At 66.1% G+C, this 14,716-nt stretch overlaps 2 protein-coding genes across 2 annotated transcripts; both read left to right on the forward strand.

Annotated features, from left to right (window-relative positions):
* The first annotated feature begins 157 nt into the window (after positions 1-157).
* Positions 158-9,802, forward strand: LOC126646340 (inactive phospholipase C-like protein 2). The gene is made up of 6 exons (XM_050327598.1): positions 158-337; positions 4,537-7,008; positions 7,182-7,385; positions 7,791-7,866; positions 9,270-9,379; positions 9,481-9,802. The coding sequence occupies exons 1-6, from the start codon at positions 158-160 to the stop codon at positions 9,664-9,666; spliced, it is 3,228 nt and encodes a 1,075-aa protein (XP_050183555.1). The 3' UTR covers positions 9,667-9,802.
* Positions 9,803-9,871: 69 nt separating this feature from the next.
* Positions 9,872-12,106, forward strand: HCRT (hypocretin neuropeptide precursor). Its single transcript, XM_050327771.1, has 2 exons — positions 9,872-10,938; positions 11,482-12,106. The coding sequence occupies exons 1-2, from the start codon at positions 10,918-10,920 to the stop codon at positions 11,923-11,925; spliced, it is 465 nt and encodes a 154-aa protein (XP_050183728.1). The 5' UTR covers positions 9,872-10,917; the 3' UTR covers positions 11,926-12,106.
* The last annotated feature ends 2,610 nt before the right edge of the window (positions 12,107-14,716 follow it).

Here is a 14,716-nt window from a genome sequence, read left to right on the forward strand (position 1 = left end):
CTCGTCGCGTCCCCGCCCCCGGCCCGGCCCGTCCCCTCCTCCCGGCCGCACCGCCTCCCTCCCGCTCCGCCACTGAGCCCGCAGCGGCGGCGGCGGCGGGCGCAGGCTCCGGGCGCCCCGGGGCCCCGCGGCGGCCGCTGCCCTGAGGCCGCGGGGGATGGCAGAGGAGCCCCGGGGCGCCCAGCCGCCGGGCTCGCCCCGCCCCGCCGCGCCGCTGCCCAACGGGCCCCGCGGCGGCGGCGGCGGCAGCCCCGGCTCGGGCTCGGGCAGCAGCAGCCGCGAGGACTCGGCGGAGCGAAGCCCCGCGCCCACAGCGCCCCGGGCCAGCATCATGAAGGTGAGAGCAACGCACCGGCCCGGCCCCCCCGCGCCCTGGGACCGACCCCTGCGCAGCGCCGAGGGGGGCAGAGCCGCGTCCCCCCGCACCGGCCCTGCCCGCTGCCCCCCGCTCCCCCTGGGCCCGTGGGGCGGCTCCGCGGAGCAGCCGCATCCTCGGTTGGTGCCCGGGGGTCGCCACCTGCCCGCGGCGCCGGTCGCTCCGGGACTGGCCCGACGTCCCCGAGCCCTGCCCGGCCCCGTGGTCCCCAAGGGCACAGTCTGTTCCGGCCCGGCTCTGTGGAGTGTCCGTGGGTCGCCCCGTCCAGTGCAGCGGGTCCCCTGCACGACCACGCTGCAGCATCACCCGGTCCTGCTCAGGGCACCGTTGGGTGCCGGTGAGAAGGCGCCCGCTCCTGCCCCTCAAACAGCTTCTGCTCTCCCATGCGCCCTCCTGCCAAGCGCTGAGCCTTCGGCCCGGCCTGGCCAGCTCCCAACCTGTTCCTGACGCCTCCCGGAGCCGGGCCGTGGTGGGGCAGGGGGTCAGGGAGGGTCTTGGGGGTCTCCCACTTGGGTGGGCAGTGGATCAAACGTGCTTTCCTAAATGAACTCCCCTGATTGTGCTGAGGCTGGCGGTGCTCGCTGACACAATGGGTCACGTCCGCCCGGGACTTGCCTCCCCGCTCCCGGCAGCCTATTTTAAGCTGGGATTGCTCCGATGCTATTAATACCCCATGTGGGGGCTGTTCCCGTGGCGCCCCAGCCCCGCTTTTCTGCCCCCGGGACTCGTTTCTCTGGGCAGCGGCGTCGGGACCCTGAGCCCTGCCCTCGCCCGCCCGGGCTCTCGCTGCAAACTGTTGCGGGGGCGGCCGGGATGCACCCACGCGGTGACGGCGCGGAGACCTCCCGGTGCTCCCGTGCAGCCAGAGGCTGGTGCCGGTGCGCTGTCAGTGCCCGGTTTCCTTGGGGACCTCGCCGGGGACTCCTGCTGCTACCGGGACGGGCCAGCATCCCTCCCTGCCCGGGGGACCGGCCGCGGGCGCTGCGGGCTGAGGGTGGTGAACCTTCCATTTGCCCCCGGGCTGGGCACATCCCCGTCACCACCTGCGTCACCGCGGGATTTGGCCTCACGTGAAGGTCGGGTGGCCCAGGGCCAGCGCAGGCTGCGGAGGGACATGACCCGGGAGAGGGTCAGGCCCGGACAGTGTCCCCAGCTCGTGCTGATCCGTCGTGCATCCCCGAGTCCATCCAGGGCCTGAGTGGCAGCGGAGGCACATGTGGGAAGAGATGCCAGCTCTGTTATTTTTTGGGATTTCCAGAAAAGACTGAAGAAGTGGATCTGAAAGAGCGACTCGCTGTGTGGAGCTGGGGGGAGCCTGGAGCAGTGGGATCCAGAGCTGGCCCCCGCAGTGTCCCTGTGCCCTGGTTAGAGGACCTCCTCCCTTCTCTCTTTTCAGGCTAGAGGCAGAGGGGTCTGGTGGGCTGGGAGGATGCTGGAGAGGGACTTGGGGGTACTGGATCTATTCCTTCCTGCTGCAGGAGGTGGCCCTTCCTGAGCACCTCACTGTCCTATCTCTTGCATCCCCTCCCCATCCTGTGCCAGCCCCAGGAGCTGTGTGGTGCCTCCGCTGGGATCTGGCTCCATGGCCCCTCGCTGGGGAGCGGCAGCTGGTGCCGCGGGGAGTGGATGTGTCAGTCGCTCTCTTCTTGGCAGGGAGCAAATGATGATAGAAAAACCCTGACTGTGCTTGGTCTCCTACTGCCTCCGCTCTGGGGTTCCTGCCTGCTTGCATCCCTGCCTGCATCCCTGCCAGTGCTGCCCAGCTCGGGGGGTAGTGGGGAGACCCAGGACCCAGGGAAACCAGCTGCAGATGAGTCCTGTCATGGCCAGGCTGGGGGATACGGGGAAGGGAGAGACAAATGATGGGCCCTTCTCCATCCTGAGCTTGGGAGCAGGTTGTGTGGCTGGTAGCAGTGGCTGCCATGTGGAGGCCAAGATTAGGGCAGTGGCACTCGCCAGGGCACTAATGCAGGAGGTAATTGGCTGAAGAGGTGCTCAGCACATGCTGCAGAGCTGGGCAGGGTATGAGCAGCTGGGACATGCCCTCTGAACCCACCATTGGCATCCTGGGTGCCATCAGCATCATGGTTAGTGCTTTCCTCTGCAGAGCCCTGCCTGCTCTCTGCCAGCTTGATGGCACGGTGATCAGGATCACTGGTCTTGCCAGAGCCCTGCTCTCTGTCTGGGGGTGCCCTGTGCTCCCATGGCCATGGGCATCACATCCTCCTGGCTCTGCTGCTGCCCCACTCATCACCTGCCTGTGCTGCTCCTGTCTGTGCCTTGTCCAGCTCCTTGTGTGGCATCCCCAGGGTTGAAGACCACCTGGAACAGCCAGTGGAAGGGGCTACCAGGGAGCAGCGGCTCTTCCCTGCTGGTCCCCAGGAGTGAGGAGCTGTGGGCAGGGGACCCTTGCACCCACTGCCTGCCACTTGCTGCCAGCCCGTGCAGAGGGAGAGCAAAGCCCACGTGCTGCAGGGCGCTCCTGGGTCTGTGCCACATATCTGCACCCCAAAGTGCTGCAAAGAGGACCCTCTCCCCTTTCCCCAAACCTGGGGGGATGGGGGGCTGCAGGGAAGGGCGTTCAGGCTTTTGTGCTGAGCCAGGGTGGCTGGGGTACCGGCAGGGCTGGTGGCAGTCGGGCGTGTCTGGCTGCCTTCACCGGGCACAGCTGGAAGCAGGTCCCTGGTGCTGGGTGCACACAGGCCCCCCGCCCGTGTTTCCTTTCCGGATGGATTTCCTGTTTTCGGCTGTGGGGCCCGGCGCGGAGCCGCACTGGGTGGGTGCGCCGGGCGGGGAGCGGGTCTGCAGAGGTGCGGGCGTCCTGCCCGGGGCAGGAGGTGCTGCCCTCAGTGCCCATCACCCCCTGGCAGGGCGAGGGCTGGGGCTGCCCCTCAGTGGAGCGCTCAGATTGCAGCTTGCAGGAGGCATCCAGGGGCAAGTCCTTCTTTGCAGGGCTGTCCAATGCTGTGACCTGCTGCTGAGCCCTTGCTGACCCAGGCTGGCTGGCACAGAGATGGGGCCCTGGAGCTCGGCCAGCTCCTTGGAGCAATCTGGCAGTGAGAGGATGCAAACAGCTCACACATCAGAGCTCTGGGACAGCAGGATCTGGCTGGCTCTGACAAGGGGATGAGGGCTGGGGCTGGTTCCCCCATCCCTGGGCCACTGTGTCACAGGTGTCCCTGGAGGAGCCGTCCACCCATTTCTGTGACCTGTCCAGACTGCCCTTGGCCAGGGCTGCCTGGTCCCAAGGGGCAAATCCCAGCCCCCTGGGTCAGGCACAGGGACACACTCGTCCAGGCACAGTCCCGTGCAGGAGGTGAGGAAGATCTCGGGCACTGGAGGGAAACACCTCCTCACCCCCAACCTGGGCAGCTGGGCAGGACCTGCCTCTGACAGAGACACCATCAGATTAGAGGTGACTCAACCATAATCTTGAAGAAGTGGATTAAATCTCCTCCTACTGCGCTACTTAATGAAATCCATCCCATAATACGCTCCTGGCCCTGCTGTTCCCCCTCATCTCCTGCCCCTCCCAGCCCTGTGGCAGCAGGGTCCCCCTTTGTCACCATGGGGCAGGACAGAGTGCAGGCATGGGGTGCTGGCAGCAAACAGCCCATGCTCCCGTGACCCCTGGCTCTGCAGGATGGGGCCATGGCCATGCTCATCCCCAGCCCGTGGCACTGGCAGGGGCTGTCCTACCCCTCTCCTAGCAGAAGGCCAGAGGGTCTGGCTGGGGCTCCCCAGGAGCGTTTCTGCTCATGCATCACATGCCAGGCATCGTTTTTCCTCTGATGTCCCCAGCCAGTGACCCAGCCCCATGCTGGGCTGCCAGTGCAAGGCCATACCTCCGAGGGTGAACAAGCAGTGGGGAAGGATCTGTCTCAGGGCTGGGAGCAGGAAGGAAGGAAGGAAGGAAAGCAGAGTTAAATTAAGCCAGGCAGTGAGCCGTGGGGGAGGCCAGGGCTGGAGCCAGCTCCCGGCCCCCAGGAGAGGGGTGGACCGGGTTGGACTGGGCTTCGTGTGGCACTGGGACACGCTGGGGCACCCCGGGGTGCTGCGCTTTGCTTTGGGCTGGGGTAGGGGGACCCTGAAGCAGGACCTGGAGGGGCGAGTGCTGCCTGCTCGTCCCTGACAGCCCTGCCCCTTTCCCACCCTGGTAGGATGGCTCCCGGCAGCGGCTGCCGCACAAGAAGAAGACGGTGTCCTTCAGCTCCATGCCCAACGACCGCAAGATCAACAGCACGGCCGCCTGCATCTCCCTCATGCTGGAGGGCTGCGAGCTGAAGAAGGTGCGCTCCAACTCCCGCATGTACAGCCGCTTCTTTGTGCTGGACGCCGACATGCGCTCCGTGCGCTGGGAGCCCTCCAAGAAGGACTCGGAGAAGGCCAAGATTGAGATCAAGTCCGTCAAAGAGGTGCGTGTAGGCAAGAAGACGCCTGTCCTGCGCAGCAACGGCCTCTCCGACCAGTTCCCAGATGAGTGCGCCTTCTCCATCATCTATGGAGACAACTACGAGTCTCTGGACCTGGTGGCCAGTTCGGCCGACGTGGTGAGTGCCTGGGTGATGGGGCTGCGGTACCTGGTGTCCTATGGGAAGCACAGCCCCGAGGCACCTGGGACCAGCCACCCCAGCCTCCGGACCTCCTGGATCTCCTCCGTCTTTGACCTCGCTGACCTGGATAAGTCTGGTCGCATCCCTGTGTCCCGGGCTGTGCAGCTGATCAAAGCACTCAACCCTGGCATGAAGACCTCCACCATCGAGCTGAAGTTCAAGGAGCTGCAGAAGGCCAGTGAGCGTCCTGGTGCGGAGGTGGCCTGCGACCTCTTTGTGGAGGCTTACTGTGAGCTCTGCACCCGCCCCGAGATCTTCTTCCTGCTGGTCCAGTTCTCCAGCAACAAGGAATACCTGGGTGTGAAGGACCTGCTGATGTTCCTGGAGGTGGAGCAGGGCATGGAGGGGGTCACAGAGGAGAAGTGCTTGGAGATCGTGGGCAAGTATGAGCCCTCCAAGGAGGGCCGGGAGAAGGGCTACCTGGCCATCGATGGCTTCACGCGCTACCTGCTCTCTGCTGACTGCTCCATCTTCGACCCGCAGCACCGCAAGGTCTGCCAGGACATGGCACAGCCCCTCTCCCACTACTACATCAGCTCTGCCCACAGCGCCTGCCTGCTGGAGGACAACTTCTGGGGCCGCTCGGACATCAGCGGCTACATCAGCGCCCTGGGCCTGGGCTGCCGCAGCATCGAACTGGTGCTGTGGGACGGCCCCGAGGGCGAGCCTGTGGTCTACACCAGCCCCTCTGCTGCCTCCTGCGTGCCCTTCCGTGCCGTGGTGGGGCTGATCGACCAACACGCCTTCACCGCCTCCGCCTATCCCCTCATCCTCTGCCTGGTGGTGCGCTGCTCGGCCCCCCAGCAGCGCCTCGCTGCCCAGTGCCTGCGCAAGACACTGGGGGACAAGCTCTATCTGGAGCCCCCCAACCCACTGGCGTCCTACCTGCCCTCCCCAGAGCAGCTCAAGGGCCGCATCCTCATCAAGGGCAAGAAGCTGCCACCCAGCTGCGAGGACAGCGAGGGGGAGGTGTCGGACGAGGAGGAAGGCTGGGAGCTGGCACGGCGGCTGGGCCAGGAGGACCGGGAGGCACCGGAGGGAGGTGGCCCGAGGCGGGTGCGCCTCAGCCGGGAGCTCTCGGAGCTGGTGAGCCTCTGCCAGGCTGTCCCCTTCCAGGACTTTGAGAGCTCACGGCGTGGGCAGCGCTACTGGGAGATGTGCTCCTTCAGCGAGGTGGAAGCGGGACGCTTTGCCAACGAGTGCCCGGCTGAGCTGGTCAGCTACAACAAGCGGTTCCTCTCCCGTGTCTACCCCAGCCCCATGCGCATCGACGCCAGCAACATGAACCCCCAGGACTTCTGGAAGTGCGGCTGCCAGATGGTGGCCATGAACTACCAGACACCGGGGCTCATGATGGACCTGAATGCGGGCTGGTTCCGGCAGAATGGGGCCTGTGGCTACGTCCTCCGCCCAGCCATCATGCGGGAGGAGGTCTCCTACTTCAGTGCCAACGCCAAGGACTCCCTGCCCGGGGTGCCCGCCCAGCTCCTGCACCTCAAGGTCATCAGCGGGCAGAACCTGCCCAAGCCCAAGGGCTCAGGGGCCAAAGGGGAGGTGGTGGAGCCCTACGTCTGTGCCGAAATCCACGGCATCCCAGCTGACTGTGCTGAGCACCGCACCAAGACAGCCCTGCAGAGCGGGGACAACCCCATCTTTGATGAGAGCCTGGAGTTCCAGATCAACCTGCCCGAGCTGGCCGTCCTGCGCTTTGTCGTGCTGGACGATGACTACATCGGGGACGAGTTCATTGCCCAGTACACCATCCCCTTCGAGTGCCTGCAGCCCGGCTACCGCCACGTGCCCCTCCAGTCGCTGGCTGGGGAGCCCTTGCCCCACGCCACCCTCTTTGTGCATGTGGCCATCACCGACCGCCGTGGTGGGGGCAAGGGGCACCGCCGGGGCCGCCGGGTGCGGGAGTACACCTCCACCAAGGCCACCGGCATCAAAGCCATCGACGAGGTCTTCCGGACGGCCACGCAGCCGCTGCGGGAGGCCACCGACCTGCGGGAGAATGTGCAGGTACAGACGCTGCAGAGGCACTGGGGGACCTGGTTTCTGTGGGGGAGGATGGGGCCTGGGAGTGCGTCCTCTTCCTGGGAGATGTGAGCAAGGAGCCTTATCTGGAGCAGAGAGCCAGGGGAAACGGGGATGTTCCTGAGTGGGGAGCCACTGACACCCGTCTCTGCCCACAGAATGCACTGGTGTCCTTCAAGGAGCTGTGTGGGCTGACACCCGCTGCCAACATGAAGCAGTGCATCCTGACAGTGTCCACGTGGCTGCTGCACAGTGACAGCACACCCAGCGTCACCCTCAACCTGGCAGAGCAGTACCCCCCCATGGAGGCCCAGGGCCCCATCCCCGACCTGCTGCGCAAGGTCCTCACTGCCTACGAGACAGTAAGTGCCATTCTGCCAGGACTCAGCTCTATGGGGTCGGTGGCACCGGGACCAGTGCCCTCCCCAGGACAGGGGACCCTGAACTCACTGCACCCATCCCGCAGCAGGGGGAGGTGGGTGGGGGGCTGCCTAGGGGCTGTCCACGGAGGAGTCTTGCTGAGGCACAGGCTTGCCCAGGTCAGTACGACCCTGGGACCCCACAGCCTTCACTGCCTTCCCCTTGCCCTTGTCCTGCCAGGTGGGAGAAAACTCATTAATAGCCTCAGCCAGAGCTGCTTCCTTCCTTTGTGTTGGAGAGAACCTGGCCACCAGCCAGCTGCTGACAAGCCCCATCTCCCCATCCACTCAGCTGGGGGGGTTGTGAGGCCAGGGCTGCCCCGCTCCTCATGCTGTCCCTCTCCCCAGATGATCCAGACCAGCCGGACGCTGATCGAGTCCGCCGACGTGGTGTACGGGAAGCTCATCCAGGCGCAGCAGGCAGGTGGGTCCCTGAGGGCAAACCCAGCCCCAGTGGGGCTCTGGCCACAAACCTGGGCACGTCCTGGGGTGCTGGGGTGTGGGGCCTCCTGCACTGGGGACAGGGTGTGGGTGGGTGGGCTGCGGGGCTGCGTGGGAGGGAACGCACAGCAGAGCAGGGGAGGCTGATGAGGAAGCGGGGAAGAGTCATTAGCTGCCAAATGCCAGAACATAATTAGTGCCAGAAATAACAGGCTGGGGCTGACGGTAGAAGTGGCAACTGAGTGTTACGACTTCCCAGACACATGGCAGAACCCACACAGGCAGGTGCTGCTGCTGCCGCCTGCCCCAGTCCTCCCCCTGGCTGCCCCCACCGCAGCAGCTGCTTGGGACCCCCAGCTTCCCTCCAGGCCCTGATGGCTGTGTGGCCCCTCTGTGGGCTGGGACCTCCAGGGATAGCTCCACCAGCCCCAAGTACATGGGGGGCTGCTGGCCCAGGGGTTCATGTGGGCTCCCCACAGGGCTGGGAGAGCCTCAGGAGCTGGAGGGACTGGGGAGGAAGGAGGGGGCCCTGCTCTGCCATCCCCTCATGCCAGCCACGCTGCCAGCAGCCCTGTTTGTTCCCTGCCTACGCGGCAGACGGAAACCTCCCCGAGCTCTTGGCTTTCGGCTCTGGCACCGCTGCCAGCGCTGGGGGAGCGGAGCAGTGGGGGCTGCGGGGCACAGGTGGGCTCTGTGCCCTCCTCCACTGCTCCAGCTGCTGTGCTGGGGTGTTGCAGGGCAGAGGGTCCTGGGGTGTGTGGCCTCTCAGGGTGGTGGCAAGCAGCAGTTTGGGGGGCTGCAGCCCCCACCCTTGTGTCCTGGTGCTGTCTGTCCCTGCTTTCGCCTCGGCTGCGCTGTGGACGAGCCCCTGTGGTGCCAGCGTGGCCAGTACCCAGACGGCGGGTGCTGGGGGGTCTGGGGAGGTGCGGCTGCGGCGGGGATGCGGGGCTGGGGGTGTCTGATTGACAGCACGTGGGCGAGCAGGCTGCGTGGGAGCCCTGGAGTGGGCCCGGAGCCGGTGCTGCGTCAGGAGGGGTAAATATAGCACCCGCTCACGAGGCCGTCACGTGGTGCACAGCGCCAGGACACGAACCCCAGTGGGGGGGCCTGGTGGGCCCCCTGCTCTGAGCCCCCCTGGGTGAGCCGTGGGGTGCAAGAGATGTGCCTCTGCCCAGGGCCAAGCAGGGTGCCAGTGTGCTGGGGGCTCTGCTGGCTCATTGTTCCTGGCACAGCGGGGTTTGGGGGCTGCTGGGGCAGAGGGGAACCCACCCAGCCTGCACCCCCATGGTGGGCAAAGGGCTTCCCTCTGGCTTGGTCCTCGCTGGTGGTGGCCATCCCCATGCCAGCATCTCCTGTGCTTACTGAGCACCGCTCCCACCTGTGCAGGGATGGATTTCCACAAGGAGCTGCACCGCATCGAGACCAAGGAGGGGCTGCGGGGCCGCAAGCTGCAGAAGGCGCTGGAGAGTTTCGCCTGGAACATCACCGTCCTCAAGGTGAGGGGTGAGAGCTGCGCGGGCACACCTGTCCTGCCCTGACACCTCGCCCTGATGCCTTCACGCTGACACCCACCCTCCTCAATGCCCCCTCCCCGCAGGGCCAGGCTGACCTCCTCAAGCACGCCAAGGCGGAGGCACTGGACAACCTGTGGCAGATCCACAACGCGGGACAGTCCTGCGGCATCGGCAGGAACGGCTCGGCCTCGCCGGAGCTGTCCCGGCTGCGCGCCCCGCTGGAGCCCATCCCCGAGACTGACGGAGGCGGTGACACAGCGTCCTGCTGACCCCGGCCTGGGGCTCAGGGGCCCGGACTGAGCATCCCCAGCCACTGAGGACAGGAGCAGGAGCCCCAGCCTGCCCATGGACAAGCAGCTGCCTGCAGGCTCAGGCTGCCTGGGGGGACACATCTGAAGCCTGTGCTCTGCCGTGTCGAGGGGCTCCATCAGGGCTCAGTGCAGAGGCTGAGGAGGGGTAATCCCACTCCTGCTTGCCTCCTTGAGCTCCTAGGAGACTCATTGATTCCTCCCATCTGCTTCCAGAGCCTGCACTCTGCTGTGGTGCTGGTGGGGATGCTGGCACTCCAGTGCTCGTGTGCGTGTAGCCTGCTGTGGCAGATTCTGCTTGGAAAAGCAGCCCCAGGTTTGGGCTCCTGCCCCTCCTTCCCCAGGGCTGCAGGTTTGGCCTTTGCCAGGCCTGGGGAAAAATCTGGCAGGCAGGAAGGGTCCTGGCTAGTCCTCTGTGGCACCCCTGGAGCCCCCACTGTGCAGAGGAGCTGGGAGGCTGTGGCACAGCAGCTGTGGAGCCAGAGCATCAGTGGACAGCAGATGTGGCTTCTGGCATCAGGAAAATGTTGGGATTTGTCCCCCGGGGCAAGGGAGTCCCAGCACAAACAGAGCGGGGGAGCTGGGATTGGACTGGAACTGTGGAGCGTTATAAAGAGTGCAAGAACCTTCCTGGCGCCCTGTGGATCCCTCTGTACCTGGCACGGGGCCAGGGCAGGATGGGGTCACCGAAGGGGATGGAGGGTGGCACTGGCTATGGAACCCTGATGGCACCATCCCTCCCTGGCACCATGGGGAGTGCAGGGTGACACCTCCCCACAATCAGGGAGCTGTGCTGCTGCCAGTACCCCTTTGTTCAGGGGGATAATTAGCCTAATGGGGCTCCGAGCATCAGCCTGGAGCACTGTGCTGCCGGTGCTGGCCAGCATTGACCTTCAGCCCCTTTGTGCCAGCCCAGCCACAGGGCCTGTGGGCAATTAGGGCCTCATTAGTGCCTGGCGCCCCAGCCACTGAGCACCCACACAATGAGGAACTGCAAATGAGGGGAAAGGCCTGGATGGTCTCCGGGCTACCGGCCCCAGCGCGCCTGTGTCTCCCAGAGACCGTCTGCTCCCCGCTGCCCCAGCGGTATTTTTGGCAGCACCATTGTGCTGGGCCCTATAAAGCAGTGGCAGCAGCACAGGGCACTGTGCTCTCAGCTGCCCAGGGGGACATGCCCCAGAGCTACTCGGCTGCCTGAAGACCCCAGGAAGGATGGAGGTGCCAAACACCAAGGTGGGGCTGGGGCACTGCAGCCCAGGGGGAGAGGAGGGCAGCAATGGGAGGGAGGTCAGGATGTGGGGCTGGGGGTGCAGGAAGGCCTGGCCAGTTCCTTGGGAAGCTCCAAGTGTGTGGCAAATGCCCAGGGCTGCCCAGCTGCGGCCAGCAGCTGATCAAGGGGCTTCTTGTGAGGGATTGGAGTGCATCAATGCCCGTGGTGTTGAGTTTGGGTACTCCCACTGCTCGTTCCATGGCACTGGGCAGCAAGGGGAGGGTGTTTGCCGTGGCTGCCGTGTGCTGGAGCAGGGAAGGGATGTGGTGAGGGCACCCACATCTGGCTGCTGGTCAGAGCACAGCTGGAGGTGCTGGCCATGTCCCAGGGCACCAAAGGGTGACACTCTGAGTGCACCTCGGGTGTGGGGCGTGACAGCGACTGGGCAGGGGACAGTTGAGACACCAGTGGGCAAGGCAGGAGAAGGGGGCAGCCCTGGGGCTGTGCACTCTCCCCCTCTCTGCCCTGTCACTGCCCTGCACTAATGCTGCCCATTGCTCTGGCAGCTCCAGCGAGCTTCCTGCCTCTTGCTCCTGCTCCTGCTCTGCTCCCTGGCCTCTCCCCGGCAGAGCCTGCCCGACTGCTGCCGGCAGAAGACCTGCTCCTGCCGCGTCTATGACCTCCTGCACGGCATGGGCAACCACGCCGCTGGCATCCTCACGCTGGGCAAGAGGAAGAGTGGCCCCCTGGCCTTCCAGAGCCGGCTCTACCGCCTCCTCCACGGCTCCGGCAACCACGCCGCGGGCATCCTCACCATGGGCAAGCGCGGGGAGCGCCCTGGCACCACCGGCCACGACACATCGGGCTGCCCTGCAGGCGAGGACACCCAGCCAACACCAGCACTGCGAGGTGCTGACACTAGCCCTGCCGGCCCCAGGGAGTGCCAGGGACACTCAGGGAAGGACCTGAGCACGATCCAGGCCCAGGGAGCGGCAGGGAGCTTTTACTGAGTGGGGTGGGGACAGTGAGGGCAGAGAGGGGATGTCTGGGGGGGATGGAATCCTGGGACACACACTAGGAGCTCGGTGTAAATAGCACTTTTAGATACCTCCTCCCTGGCTCAGCCTGCCCAGGGAACTGCGGGCACCGCGGGCACCGCGGCCTTTTACAATAAACGGTAGCCTGATGTCACCCTGCTCTGTCGTCTCTCTAGGGAGGGGTCAGAAGGGCACAGCTCAGCACCGGGTCAGCTGCCGAGGCAAGTGCCTTTCTCCACGGTGTCTGCACTGGGCTCACCTATGGCGCCTGCACTGGGGCGCCAGTGGGTGCAGGACCAGGACTGGGGGCGAACGGAGGCGCTGACCGGTCCTGCCCCTTCCTCAGCGTCCGTGGGCCCAGGAGAGCGGCGGCTGAGCGAGTCCTGGGGCCAGGGGAGTCCCGGTGCTTCCCGGTCCGGCGGGTCCGGTGCCGAGCAGGTCCTGGCGCCACCAACTCTGTGCGCTCCCGGGACCGAGCGCCCTGCCCGCGGGCGGTGGCCGGTGCCCGCCGGTGCCGAGGCCCCTCCCGGTGCCGGGGCGGGGCGGGGGCGGGGCGGGAGCCCCGGGCGGGCCGGGATCAGCCCGTGGCGCTGCGGAGGGGCCGGGGGCGGCGGAGGCAGCCCTGCCGCCGCAGCCCCGCGGCGGGCGGCCGGGCGGGACGATGCCGGTGATGAAGGGGCTGCTGGCGCCGCAGAACACTTTCCTGGACACCATCGCCACCCGCTTCGATGGCACACGTAAGGCCGGGACGGGGCCGGGGAGGGGCCGCGGGGGCGGGGGGGAGACAGGGCGGGGGGAGGCGCTGCCCCGCAGGAAATGGCCAGGGGGACGGGACTCGGCCCGGCCCCGCAACCCCCGCGGCTCGGCCGGACGCGCCCACCCACGCGCTGTTCGGAGACCCTTCCGTGTCCCTGTGAGGGCTCGGTACACCGGGACTCCCCCTGTCCGTGTCCTGGGCCGCCCCCACGATGCTCTCCCCGCGCCCGCCGCCGGTGCCGCTCGGTGTCGCCGCAGCCGCGCTCAGCACCAGGGACAGATCCCGGTGGCGCCGGGAGGCTCCGCGCGGAGATCCCGGAGGAGCGGGGGAGCCCCAGAGGGGGCACGGCCGGTCTCACCCCGCCGGAGCTGACCTGGGATCCCTGGGGCCCCGCGTTGCCCCGTCCCGTGCCCGAGCGGTGCCCGTGTCCCCGGGCGCTGAGGTCCCTCCCCTCCGTGTCCGTGTGCCGGGGTCGGGATGGATTGAAGCCTGCATGGATCATGCCTGGGCACCACGAGTCAGCTCCAGCACCGCTGGCATCATGCAGCCACCTGGGGTCGGGCAGTGTTCGGGACTGACCTCAGCTCCCCCCTGAATCACCTGCAGCAGGAGTCTCCGGGGCCAGCTGCCTCCGGGACTGGGTTTCTCCTCCCTTGCTGGGAGGGACCGGCATGAAGATGGCACTTTTAATCTGCAGCCACCTCCCAGGGCACCGTCGAGGAACCTGGAGCACCCTGGGGCATGTGCTGGTTGCAATGCTGGGCTGGATCCTGGCCTGGAGTGACAAGGAGCCGCCCTGGTGGCTCAGGGGTCGTTTGCCCGGAGGAGCTGGGATTTGGGATTTTACATTTGGGGTGTAATGTGTGAGGAGGCAGTTGGCCTCTGAGCTTCCGACCGACCTGCGTCTGGAAGTGCTGGGACAGAGCCACATGTGCCTTGTTCTGGTGATCCCACTCCCTCCTTAGAGGCAGAGCGCCTGTATCTGGCTCTCCGAGGGAAGGGTCCCCGTGGGAGCTGCCCGCAACACCTCGACTCAAAGCCCTGGGAATTTGCCCCGGGGAACCGGGCTGCCCGACCGCCTCCGGGCACTTTTAAACAGTGTGGGGCTTTGAGGGTTTGATGTGCCTCTTATCGGCTTTAACTGCCATGGAGATGGGGTTTAGCGCAGTGATAGTCGGAGTTAGTTAACCCTGCCTCTCCCGGGCAGCTGCTGTGCTGCACCCCAGGGCTCCCAGCCAGACACACTGGCCACCCTGGCTGGGGTCTGCGGAGCCCCTCCAAGGCTGCATCACCCAGCTCGGTGGAGCCACTCCCCAGTGCAAACCCTTGTTTTCTTTTCTAATAACACATCCTGGACATCACCATAATCCCGGCTCCCCAGAGCCAAAATCTGGCCTTAGTCACAGCTTCAGGCTATTTTTGCTTCTCCGAGCTAATCCCGGGCTGAGCTGTGCTGTGGCGGCCCTGCTGCATCCCCTTTGGCCAAGGCTGCCCGCGGCTGCCATCCCCCCCCCTCCTGTGGCCTCTGCTGCCCTTGGCCTGCCCTGGCACTGCTTTGCCTGCTCTGTGCGAGCACTGGCATTGCTGTGGGCCCCTCTCTGTTGTGAGAGGGGGCAGAGCGTGTTTTCTTGCTCCTGGCTGTGTGGTGCAGGAGTCTTGGGCTGGGGACCCAACACTGGAGACCCTGGTGGGGCTGGGGACAGCCCAGATCTGCCCATGCTGGGTGCAATCACAGCCCATGTTGGACACACACCCACTTCCTTGGCACCCTGCTAGAGTGAACCCATCTGTCCCACTGGTATAGGGCCTGAAGCAGGAGCTGCTGTGGTCCCGGGACAGAGCCCACAGCTGGGGACTGCAGGGCATGGGGCTGCAGCTGTTCTTGCAGCTGGGTAGGGCATGGGGCTGGTGAGGGGTTTTACTGTGCTGGTGCCACCCTCCCTGCCAGGCCAGGGTGATGCTGGGGAGGCTCCACGGTGCTGACGGACTGAGGATGCCGTAGTTCAC

Source organism: Myiozetetes cayanensis, unplaced genomic scaffold, assembly GCF_022539395.1.
Source record: "Myiozetetes cayanensis isolate MyiCay16 unplaced genomic scaffold, myiCay2020 scf34, whole genome shotgun sequence".
In the NCBI taxonomy this organism is placed as follows: domain Eukaryota; kingdom Metazoa; phylum Chordata; class Aves; order Passeriformes; family Tyrannidae; genus Myiozetetes; species Myiozetetes cayanensis.